A 12966-nucleotide genomic window follows, 5' to 3' on the forward strand; every position below is an offset into this window, starting at 1 on the left:
TTATGTATTTTATGTGGTCACTGGCCCCTCCCTCTCTCATAATTTGCCTGTTCTTCTTCCCAGCCACATGCACTAAGCATCTGCCCTTCACCATGCACTTTTCACCTTGGAACCAGTCAACCATGAACTGACCACCCTGGAACTATGAAGCAAGTAAACTCTCCTCTTTAGGTTAGTGGTGTTGGGGTAACAAGGGTGAAAACAACAATGTATTGTGTGCATGATGGAGTAAATAGATCTCATTGCCCTGTATTAGTAAATGTCATGTTGGTGGGGGTGTAACGCAGTGATAAAGCATTGTGAGGTTCTGCATTTGATCACTAACAATGAAAAAGAAAAGTTATGCATTGCCTTCTCAATGCAACCATGTGCTGAATGTACACCAGGTAGCAGGCAGTTTACAAAAGCAAACAAGTAAACAGAAGCAACTGTGTACTAATGAGTCTTGTACCTAAGTTTGGAAAAATTTTTGTCTGTGAGCTCTGGAAAAGTTTTGATCATTGTACCTTGTTGTGGTGATCTCGTCCTGATGTCCTTGTCCAGAACTGTCCTCCGTTTGTTAGCCTCATGAGGGCTGGGGCGAGTGTATTCTGACTCTCAAGACTTCAGCATGCAGATGGTTTGTTCTGACGCCTTCTGCATCTAGTTTCCTGTGAGTTCTGAGAACACGCCCTGGATGGATCTTAGAGGGTGGACCGGAGAAAGAAATGGGGTCATTTTCTTTTTCCTGGATGTGGCCTCAGGTCCTTGCTGCAGTGTGGGCAAAGGGGACTCTTTGGGGCTCAGGCTGCACCGAGTGCCCTGAAGGCAGTTTCCTCAGCACTGGTGGCATGCTGGCCTCCGTGCTGCTGTGGAGGCACCAGCAGACTCCTGCTGCAGAATCTGTCAGTGCGGCCATGAGGGGGCTTGTACAGATGAAGCCAAGGCCGCTCCTAGTCCTCAGGTGGCCAAGCACTCCTCTTGAGCTGACCTCTCTGCTTCAGCAGCTGTCCCCACGGTTCATTCTGCCTGAGTAACCACTTCTTGCATTAAAACCCCCTCAGCTTGAAGGACACAGTGGGGCAGTGTCACTAGACACTGATTTGTGTGGTTAAAAGCTATCAAATCAATAATCCCAAAAATGTCATTCTTAGGTATGCTAAGTTCAAGTTTTCAATAGTAAATCAGGTTAAAATAAGAATGCTTACACAAAGATCAGTCTCTGGTTAGTGGTTTTTCCACAACAGCAATTATCATAGCATATAGCTATTCAGATTTCTTCACACACAGTGATTTATTGATTTTTGCCACCAGCTCCTTCAAATTATACTACAACAGTGTTTTCACCTGCACTACCATTGAATTTTGTTCATTTTTCCATCTTTGCCAGTTCCATAGATATCATATTCAGCTCCCCTTTCTTGATAACTAACAGATGTACTATGATTTTTCTTGTTTATACATGTAACTAGTGTTTTTGTCAAAAATTTTAAATTAAATCTGCATATTTCCATTGAAAGATTTTATTTGTAAATATAAAGGTGTTTATATATTTAAAACAGTAATCTTGTGGGCAGCATGGGCTGTAATGATTTTCCTTCAGTCTTGATCTTGATACTCTGCCTTCTCAAATTTTAAAAAATACTTTGCTGAACTTACTGACCTTACTAATTTCTTTCAGTGTTTTGAGCTTGGGAAGTCTTCATGCATTTGAAGATCATTTGAAACATCCACCTTTATTTTATTAATAAATGAGCTTGAGACATTTTGTATATTTAACTTCAGTATAGCAAGAATTTATTTGGGGAAATGTGTACAGTGGAGTGTTGACATGATTGCTCTCAGGTATTCTACCTGAAAATGTTGACTTATCTTTCCCTGCATTCATTCATTCCAAATTTTATTTGGTGGTCATTGTTATGTATCCAGTATCAGTTATGTGCTGGATTTGTGCAGTGAGGACAAAGACTAGGTTGACATAGATCTCATATTCTTAGAATAAACAAGGGGTATGCACTAAGAAGCACAGAATGTATATTTAGGTATTAATTGTGGGGAGATGCTGGCCAAAGGACTGACTGAACTGAATGTGCTAAGCAAGGGTCCTTTGGGAATAACGATTCCCGCGCTCCCGGAGGGCATGGCGAGCGTTCAGAGCAGAAACTGCAGGACAAGAGCCAGAAGAATGAAGAGTAAGTTACTATCAGAAATCTTCACTTCAGCCAATGTGGCCTGTCTGTGGCAGCAGACTGTTTAAACTAGGCTGGTTATGTCACATAACAAGACATCCCATGTCAACCCCGTCCCCTATGCAATATGTTGCAAAATGCTTTTCCTCTACATTTTTATTCTCTGGGCCTTGAGTTATAAATAAATAACAGCAGAGGTCTCCGTTGGTGGTGTTTCTCTATCCCCAAGAAGCAGTCGCTCTGAGTTCTTGGGGATTGAATTAAACCTTGTCTCTGAGTAATCTTCATCCTCTGAGCAGCCATGGCTGCTCACTGTGACAGTTACTATCTACCACGCATGGCATTCTTGTTTTTTTTGTTTTTGTTTTTTTTTTTTTGATTTTTTGGTTTTTCTCCGGTACCAGGAACCGAACTCATGACCTTGCGCTTGCCAGGCAGGCGCTTTGCACTGAGCTAAATCCCCAGCCCCTTGCATGGCATTCTTCACAGAAATAAACAAGTTATCCTAACGTGGGTATATGTGCACTAAAGACCTCAGCTGGAAAAAGCAATCCCGATGAGAACAACAAAGCTAAAGACTTCACACTCCCCGATTCCAGCCTGTTTTCAAACTATAGTAATAAGAATAGTATAACACTGTCATAAAAATAGACATCAAGGTCCGTGGAATAGAATGGAGACTCCAAAAGGCCTCCAGGTGATATGGTCGATTAATGTTTGGTGTGAATCCCAAAACATCGAAATGGGAAAGAATATAGTCTTTGCAATACGACATTGAGAAAACCGGGTGTCCACGTGCCAAAGAAGGACATTAGGTCTTATCTTACACCATATACCAAATTAATCAACACATATCAAAAACCTAGATGTAAGACCTAAGCTTTTAAAAATTCAAGAAAAATCATAGAGAAAAAGTCCCCTGGCATTGGTGTTGGAAATGGTATTTTTGCTATGACACCTGCAACAAGTACAACAATGGGTGGAACTCCCATCAATTTGCAAAGCTTCTGCATAACAAGAGTGGTGATTGAGAAAACAAAGAGGCAACAGATGCAACGGGGGAAAGATAGGCAAACTATGTAATGGGTGAGGGGTTAAAATCTAAAATGTAAAGGAACCAAAGCAACTCAACAGCAAAATGTCAAATAATCCAATTTAAAAATAAATAAAACAGAACAGATATTTTTACAAAGTAGACATAAAAATACCCTTAGGTGTAAAAAAAGACACTCAACATTATGAAACATCAGGGACATAAAAATGCAACCACAATGAGGCATTTCACACCTGTTAGGGTAGCTATTAACAAATGATGATGGATAATAAACATCATAGCCCTTGTAACTGTGGTGGACATGTAATTTGATACAGTTGTCGCTGAAAATTGTTCCATATATTATCAAAATGAAAAACGATACTACTATATGATTCAGCAACACCATTTGTTGGTACATATTCAGATGAAATGAAATCAGTGTATGTAAGAGTTATTTTCACCATGTTCATTTTAACATTATCCACAATAGACAAAATAAAGATGATCTAAGTGTCTTCCAAGGGATGATTCCATGAAGAAAATGTACTACACACACACACTCACATAAACTCATCCCACAAAATGAGGAAGCTCTGGTACTCTGAGATCACGATCGGAGAGTCTTATGTTGAGTGAATGAAAACAAACACAACACAGAAAGGCAAACTCTGACTGATCTTAGTTACATGTGGAATGTAACTAAATCACGCTCATAGACACATAGTGTCTGCCAGATGCTGTCCAGTTTACAGGTAAATGTTGTCCAAAGCATAAACTTTTAGATAGATGATGAATAATGTGTTGGAACTCACTGTGCATGGTGATGACCTTAGTTAATAGTACTGTATGGTAAATCTGAAATTTCCTGGGAGAGTAGATCTTAAGGGTGTTCAATGTCAAATGAAAATTATGTGAAGTAATGAATGTGCTAGTTAACTTCATTATGGTAATCACATTCAATATGTACATATATCAGATCCTTACAACGTAGATCATATAAACTAACTTTCTTAATATCATCTCTACTACATTAAATCTCAAAAGAAAAAGGAGACCACAATAGCAGTAAATAAATTTGGCATGTTATCCTCAGCAGAAATGAGTCACAGTAAAAAATTTATATCAGATAAAGGTATATGCAATGAGAAAGAACAAAGTAATAAATGAAATCATTTAAAGACCAATATTTTTGTTAGTTTTCCTTTTATTTTTATATTAAAAAGATGCACACAAGTTTTACAAAACATGCCAACTTCAGTTAAAAGCTACTTGCAGAGAAAATAGCCAGACTGAGGAAACTAATCTGGCATTTGTTGGAAACAACTGTATTTTAGAGGTAAACACTATGTGAAATTTATTTCAATGACTGGTAAAAATTCTTCACTAACATTAACTTCTGGAATCTAAAAATGAAGCTTTATGTCACAGTTTAAGAGGGCTTTTTGAGAATCAATTTTTTAAAGTACAAAGTTAAATGGTCAGGAAAAGTACCCCATAAGTAACTGGAACAGTAAAAAATATTCCTCTTACTGCACATATGGATGCTTCAGTTTTATCTGTATTTACAAACAAATGTGTGTTGGAAATACAGAAGGAAACTAAGTTAATACAAACTTAGAAGAAGCACAGTTAGTAGAAGAAGCACAATGAATAGAACACTTTGCAAAACAGCAATAATTACATTTAGGCTTTCACATAAGAGGAAAGATGTAAACATAGCTAACCACAAACAGCATATAAATTAGAGAATAAAATGGTCTTAAGTATTATAAAGTCCTATGTAGCCTTTATGTAAAAATAAAGCATGCAGTGAAAAAGAAGAAAAGACATTCCACACAAATGTTAACTGCAAGAATGTGGATTCATCAGACAAATTTACAAAAACATATTCATAAAGAAAAAAAAGGCAAAAAAAAAAAAGAAAAAAAAGGCATTCAAAATAATAAAAACGTTCAATTTTAATTTTGCATATGCTTACTATGAGGGCTGTAAAACATATCACATAAACATATGGAAGTAAAAGGGGGAAAGCGGTGGATGAGAATTAACAAATTTGAAAGGAATAATTCCCAGTGGGACAAAAACACAATACCCAAAAATAAAATGCTTTCTACTTATGGAATATTTACAAAAATTTCATCACAGAACAAGATATAAAATAATGAACAACACATCTCAGAGGACTGAAGTCTTTGCTCCATTTTATAAATTCGTGATTCCTTGAGAACGTAAAGGGAGGTGGGAGGGGGATCCTGAGATGCGGGAGCAGGAGGAGGCAGACTCAGAAACGCCTGAGGCGGGACCAGGCGCAGAGGAACTCCCCGCGCTGACACAGCCTAGGTGCAGCACACACGTGCTTATACCCGAAGTAGAGAGGTCCGCTGGTCGAGTCTGTGGGAACTTCTAAGGCACCAGCTGACAAGTTACAGAAATAGTGCACTTCCTAAATTCTGTTTCAACTCAAAACTCCATGAGATAAACTCTTTGTCCTTTTTGTTTTGATACCGGAGTCGAATCCAGCAGCTCCTCACACCGAGCTTCACCTCCTGTCTTTTCACTTTTCTTTTTCAAACCCTATCTCACTAAATTGTCCTGGGACGGCTTCGGCTTGCAGTCAGCTTGCCTGTGCTTCCTTGGGCGCTGGGATTATAGCTGTGCTCCACCACGTCCGTCTTCGACATTCTTTTTTAAAAAATCAGGAAATGAAAACTGAAGAGAGTAGGAGAAATAAACCGCAGAAGAGAAGGGACCAACATACCCAAACAGCATGTTTTTGCAGCGATGAGTAACTCTGATCATTCTCTGACAAAATGACCAAGAAATACGAGAGAAGATGCAAACACCCATTCCCGGTGAAAGGAAAAGGGCATCCTTAGACACCAGGGAAAGACCGGACTCAGGTGCACTCTCAGCGGTGCCCCCGGAGACGCCGCCCACGCCGCGGGCTCCATCCCCAGCTAGGCAGTGCTCCAGACTGGGTCCTGAGCCACAGGGGACCTGCCTGAGGGAGGGGGTCACTGTGATGCTTGCAAAAACACTGGTAAATACAAAATGCAACAATAAACAGTAGTAAAAGCGAATTACAAGTGGATGCATATATAGGAAGACTGATCTGCATGTGAAATAACTAAGTCACCTTGGCTTTGTGCACAGGCAATTGACCTTACGAGCCGGAGCTGGTCGCTGCCCGCCCCTCGGACCCCTGCTTCTCCTCAGCTCCTGGGCGGCGGTGGAACGGGCTGCGTCCTCCCCCAGCCCGCCTTTCTGAGGCTGCTGCCTGGGAACCGGTGGAACAGACTGAAACCACGGGCCAAAATAAACCGTTTATCTCCACATTCTGCACATCAAGAGTTTGATTCCAGAGATAAAGGATGACTAAAGTGTGCTTACTGATTTTGAAATATATGCTATAGGCTCACGAAACGCACCCCATAATTCTGCAAAATATGCACCAATGAAAAATTAGTGTGGAAATGCCAGTGCAATCCACAAATACATACAGTGTATTCTTATAACCTTATTATGCAAATGTATTGCCAAATAAACTAAGTACATAAATAAGAAAAATTTATCACAAACTATAATCTATCTGCATGTATAATACAAAGAAGAAACTACTACTAATTATAAAATTGATCAAAACTACATTTGATTAGTTTAGTGCATTAAATAACAGTGATATTTTTAAAATCATACATTGATTATTATGCATTGCTATGCAACAGTAGAGCCATGATACTTACAATAACATGGGTGAGTGAAAAACACAGTAAGAAATATGACGAAAGCACATAATTGAATACTTGTAAAATGATTGCTCTGTGTGTGACTACAATTTATCAGCATTGTCATGAGCCAGAGAAGGCACTGTGGGCTTTCTGTGCAGAGTGCCGCACTTACTACTCAGAACTCCACAGGGAAGTTCTTCTCCATCTCAATGGGAGGCAAGGAAAGCACACGGGCTGGAGCAAGCTCGAGGAAGTCAGATTCCTTCACACATGAACTAGAAACTCAAGAATGGCTTACGAAGCCCAACTCTTTCAAGGATTCTATTGTACTGCTAAGTTCCCCAAAATACTAGCAACCTCAAAGGGGATTTCAGTTTTTCTTTGCAGATTTTTCTCCAGAGTGATAAAAAGACAAACGGACATGCACTGAAAACAAAGAAATCAAATGCCAATCAAAAGCTCATCTACACTCCGATAATGAGTGATAATCAGTGATAAGACTAATCTTATCAAAAGTGTGATGACCGCATCAGGATACCGACCAGGGTTTGTTATACTTGACCAGCTTTGCTCCTTCTTTTTAATTAATTTAACTTCATCAGCTTATAAGACTGTGCTTCTAACCACCACTAGAAAAGCTCCTCTTCCTTTATAGGGGCTACTTTTTCCCCCAGTCAGTGGGATTCTCTCCCAAATTCACACAAAATCCTTTACACCCTGAAGGAAAAATTGCCCCAGGGGAGCAGAAGTGCTCAGTTCTAGTGCCATGTGGAGAAGCCAGGCCTACGGAGGCAGCTGCAGGCACGGGACACCCCGCACCCATCCAGTGCCCGCACATCAGGCAAGCCCAGTGCTGCTTGCCTCACGGTGCTGACGGGCAGCTCCAGGGCAGACACCATCCTCATGCACATCTGTCAGAGCAAGTGTGCTCTTCCCTGATTTCTCTTACGGGTGCACTGACCACATGGATTACTTTACTCTCTAAAATAATAGTGATTTGGTGTTGGTAAGACCACAGAAATTCTCTTGGTCTCATGAGACATAGCGGGGGATATAAGGCTAGGGGCAAATCTACAATCATAGTATTGGTTAAGGCAGTTTCAGAGGAACAAAGTCAAGAAAATGAAGACTTCCTAAAGCTTGACCCTTCTCCAAGGGTGCTGTTGTATTTAGTCTAAAGAAAGTAGACTGTCATTTAGGATATCATTTCTAAATCCTGTAGAAATTAAGAGGAAACCACTTTCATTTACATCTTCCAGATTAGACAAATCCATTATCTTTCTGCACTTTAATATTGATAAGCATTATCCAGGTAGTTTTTATGAGCAAAATCTTAAGAACACTGATGTTTGTACTATAAACCTCACTTTCAGGATTTCTAAAACATGTCCCTTTGTACTTACTGAGGTACTATATCAAAGTCACTGGAACCGAGCAACTGTCACAGGTGAGCAGTGGGTCCCAGAGTACTGCAAAGTGTAGGAACATCAGTGTCCGTTAAGGCTCTGCATGGCCCTGAAACCTCCAGAGTGAGTCTCCTTCAGGGTTTCCATGCACACCTATGTCTCACATTACGATGATCCATGAGCCCGACCTTGGAAGAAGATAAGACAAAGGCCACTTAATGTGTCTTGTGCTTAGGTCAGCTATGGCAACACAGTTAAAGGAGCTCTATTGAAATAAAATATAATGTGATAAATAGGATGAATAAGCAGTGTGAGGAGAAATTCCACATGCGTGAGAAAGTGGAAATGTAGGTGGGCCTCCTTTGGGGATGCTGAAAGCAGATGAGAAGACAGCAAAGAAGAGAAGGTCGTTCCCAGGCTCTCCCTCTTACAGTGCTCCCAAGGCTCACTCTTGACCGAACCATGCTCCGCAGGGCCCTGGCAATATCCTTGTTCTGAATGCTGTAGGTGAAAGGGTTCAGCACTGGTGTGATGATGGTGTACAAGGCAGAGGCCATGATGTCCTGCTGGGCTGTGTGGTAGGCACTGGGAAGGATGTAGGCATAGAAGGCGGCACCATAGAAGAGCACCACCATGATTACGTGGGAAGAGCAGGTGGAAAAGGCCTTCCTGCGGCCCTTGGCTGAGTTCATCCTGTGGGTGAGACACAGGATGAAGGTATAAGAGCCCAAGATGACCAGGACGGGGACCGGGATCATGAGGACACAGCACAGGTACATGAGCAAGCTGTAGAGGGAGATGTCAGAGCATGACAGCTTGAGCAGGGCAGGGGTCTCACAGAAGAAGCTCGGGATGTTCCTGGCCTTACAGGAGGGGAAGCTCATGGCGACAGGAGTGATCAAAAGGCCATCGAATATCCCCACAAACCAGGACCCACATGCCAGGAGCTGGCACACCCTCGAGTTCATCAGTAGTGGGTAGTGGAGAGGTCTGCAGATGGCAGCATATATGTCATAGACCATGGCTCCCAGGAGAAGGAATTCGGCTCCAGCCAGGGTCAGGCAGAAGAACATCTGGATCCCACAGCCTGAGGGAGAAATTGTGTGATCTCCAGTGACCTGGCCCAAGAGCATCTTGGGCCCCGTCGCAGATATGTGCATGAGGTCCATGAGCGATAGCTGGCTGAGGAGAAAGTACATGGGGGTGCAGAGGCGGGGGTCTGAGTGGATCAGGAAGATGAGGAGGGCATTGCCTGCCAGGGCCAGCAAAAAGACAATAAAGATCACAGTGTAGAGTAGGGCAGCATGCTTGGTGTCCACAGGAAGCCCCATGAGGATGAAATCAGTGCTTGAAGTTTGATTCCGTGGAGTTAGGCTCCCTGAGTACATGGCTGCATGTAGTTTTCACCTGAGGAGAAACAGGAAGAGTCAGGATTTTATATCCAGTGTACATACAGAGCTATTTTTGGTGAAACAGGCATGTGCTGTTTTTCAGAACACTGGGTTAAACCGGGGTGGGACCATACATTCGGATCTCAGGGAGGCCAGGCTAATGTGGGCCACAGATGGAGTGAAATACAAAGCAGACCTTGGGGGCTCCGTGAAGCAGCCATGAGCTCTATGAAGAGACAGGCATTTGCACTCAGTAACTCTTATTTATTTACCCCAAATTGAGAATGTACAAAGCCTGGCCTTAGGGATGATTAGAGACTAAAGTTAGAAAAGCACATTGAGTCTACAACAGGAGTTAACTCGATGTGTTCAAGAACTTTCAAACCCAGTGGCTCTTCAGGCTTAGCGACGGAAATCAGTGCTGAAGCAACTGGCAGCGTTAAAGTTGTTCATACTGTTAAAGTCCTGACTGAGGTTCTCCAGAAACCTCACATCCCTCAAATGCCTTCTACTAGCGTGTGTCTCCAGTACAGCTCCCTTCCCTCACTTCCGTTTCCCAGCTGTGCCTCACACCATTGAGGTCTGTAGACAGAGCAGCCAGGAGGTGGGAGCCGGGCGGGGCGTCCAGCTGGCCTGGGAGAACCACTGGGCTCAGCCCTGGAGCAGAGCAGGAGGGAGCAGGGCTGGTGGGACCCTCACGATCCACAGTGAGGCCCAGGGATTTCTTTTATTAACTGTTCTACAGACAAATGATCTTAGCAGAAACTGCAAAGACGAGAGGTGCAGATTCTCTAAACAAAGTTTGTATGTAGTTCAATAATGACTTGTGTTCATTTCCCTCCTGCTGACATGCTTCATCCCCCGAAATACCACCTACAGTGTGCACCACGAAAGGCAGCAGGTGGAGAACAGCTGCAGCCCTATAGTTCCGTTTAGGAATCCCTCTCATCCTGCATCTCAGTTTACTTCGAAAACAAGTAAAATCCGCCTCTATATACCCACAGCTTTGCTCAGGAACTGCTCCACCCAAATACATCCATTTTTAATTTTTCAGTCAAATAGCTTGAGTCTCACTTGACACAATTCTGTGAAAATCTCTTAATCTAAGCACAGGGTTATGCTCTAGACTACCGGAGCGTCAGCAGCCCCAGGATGAACTGAGACATGGAGAGGCCTCATTGTTACGGTACCCCCCTGTAGATCTGAGCAGTGTGCAGAAGCAGCAATGCGTGGGAACAGGAAATGCAATGCAATAAAGATATCAAGGTCACAGGAGAAGTTGGAATTACATAAAAGACAGCAGCAGCAACAAAACTATGCACCTTGGTCTTCAAGTCTTACCCTTAGAAGTCCTCCAGAGACTTCTCAACGAGCCACATTCCAGCGAGCATCCAACAAGGCACAGGTGCAGACTTCTGTGTCCTCTCTCCTGCTCCAATGGGGACTGAGTCTGGGCCAAGCCAGGCAATTGCAGCAACATCGCAAAGCTGGGGCCCTCTGGTGAATTTAGGAGGCAAAGCGGGAAGTTGCATCATGGCTTCTTTCTTTAGGGAATTGAGGTGAATGTCTTCTGTTTAACACCTGGCACTGTTGAGCAAGCAGAAAACTAACCAGACTCAGAAAGGCGGGCGGAATGGTTATTTTTTTTTTTTCATTTATTCCCTGTGCCATGTAACTGGATCATTCCAAATTCCGCTATGGATGTGGACTCCCGCTTTCCTCACAACAGTGTATGCGCAGCCAGAAGAGCACAGAGCGGGGAGATGGTGTCACGTCTATGTACCAAACTCCTCAGGGAATGGGGTGCTGTGCAGCACACATGTTGTAATAAAAACTAAAGGTCAGGAAAATAATTTGTATTAGTGAAGTTTACTGGTACATTTTAGGTGTACATAATGATCACATTCATCATAGCAATTTTGTACCTGTACATGATATAACTTAATTCTTCTTTTTATCCTCATTCCCCTACCTGCTTTTCACCCTGTCTTCCCCTCCTTCTTTACAAAAATTTTGTATGCATTTTCCTCTTTTCATTATTTTTTTCTATTCTCTTCCTTCCCCCTCCCCCCTCCATAGTTCCCCTTCACCTTTAAGTATTATCTTCCTCTGTCACAATATCTATTCTAAATTTTGGTCCTTAGTACACTTTTGGTTTCTCACACCAGAGAAATGATGTGATACTTGCACATGTGTGCCCAGTTAATTTTACTTGTGAACTCAAGCTGCATCCATTTACATAGACATATCCCAAGCGTATCCTTCTTTATGGGAGAAGTGTACTCCATTGTTTAAAAGGGTACAACTTCTTTATCCATGTAGCAGTTGATGAGCATATGGGCTGTTTTCAAGATTTAGCTACTACAAGCTATGCCTCTATAGACATGGGTATGCGTACATCACTGCGGTATGGTGGTTTTAATTCTTTCAGGAAGATACCAAGAAGAAAAATATCTTGGTCAAAAGAAACCTCTACTTCTAGTTTTCTGAGGAATCTCCACACTGATTTCCACAGTGGTTACACCAGCCTACACTCCCACCAAGGGCAGAGAAGCGTTCCATTTTCCTCACAGCTCAATCAGTATTTTTTATTAGTTGTTTTCTTGATATTAACCATTCTTTCTGGGGAGAGGTAAAATCTCAGTATTGTTTAAATTTACATCTCTTGAAAGACTAAAGATGTTGAACATTTTTCATATATTTATTTGCCATTTCTTCTTCTTCATCTGGGAAGTGTGTATTCATCTCAGATACACAATTTTGGATTATGTCTTTAAATTTGAGGAGATCTGACTTTTATGAGTTCTTTATATTCTGGATAATAGTAATTTTTCTGAGGAAGAGCTGACAAACATTTTTTCTAACATTGTGCATTGTCTCTTCATTCTCTTGGTGGTTTTCTCTTGCTGTGAAAAAATTTTAAATGAGATGATTTCCCAGTTGTTGATTCTTTCTTCAGTTCCTGTGTGATTGGCATTTTGTTCATAAAGTCTATGCCTACACAAATGTCTTCAAGAATTTTATCTATCTTATCTTCCAGGAGATTTAATGTTCCTATTTTAATATTTAGATCTTTAATCTATTTTAATGTTAATTTAGTTCATAGCAAATATATGGGTCTCGTTTTATTCTTCAACATGTAGGAAGCAAGTTTTTCCAGCACCATTTATTAAAGATGCTAAACTTCTTCCAGTGAATGTGTTTGGAAATTTTGTCAAGTATAACGTGGCTGAGTAT

The 12966-nt window shown here is 41.7% G+C and overlaps 1 protein-coding gene across 1 annotated transcript; it reads right to left on the reverse strand.

Moving 5' to 3' along the window:
• Nucleotides 1-2071: 2071 nt before the first annotated feature.
• LOC102029689 (olfactory receptor 2T3-like) lies at nt 2072-9726 on the reverse strand. The gene is made up of 4 exons (XM_013510166.1): nt 8788-9726; nt 6341-6501; nt 6030-6241; nt 2072-2142 (listed from the first exon to the last, which is right to left on the reverse strand). Exons 1-4 carry the CDS (start codon nt 9724-9726, stop codon nt 2072-2074), a joined length of 1383 nt encoding a protein of 460 aa, XP_013365620.1.
• Between the last annotated feature and the right edge of the window lie 3240 nt (nt 9727-12966).

This window comes from Chinchilla lanigera, unplaced genomic scaffold (assembly GCF_000276665.1).
Source record: "Chinchilla lanigera isolate Chin_1 unplaced genomic scaffold, ChiLan1.0 scaffold00229, whole genome shotgun sequence".
NCBI classification, from domain to species: Eukaryota; Metazoa; Chordata; class Mammalia; order Rodentia; family Chinchillidae; genus Chinchilla; species Chinchilla lanigera.

Excerpts from the sequence above, each read along its gene's own strand:
- LOC102029689 (XM_013510166.1), bottom strand. The coding sequence starts at position 9,726 with ATGTACTCAGGGAGCCTAACTCCACGGAATCAAACTTCAAGCACTGAT. Across the intron at positions 6,502-8,787 it reads GGAGCATGGTTCGGTCAAGA|TCTGTTCCACCGGTTCCCAG; the intron begins GTGAGCCTTGGG and ends CCGTGGTTTCAG. Across the intron at positions 2,143-6,029 it reads GGGTGTTTGCATCTTCTCTC|TTTCTGCTCTGAACGCTCGC; the intron begins GTATTTCTTGGT and ends CTTGTCCTGCAG.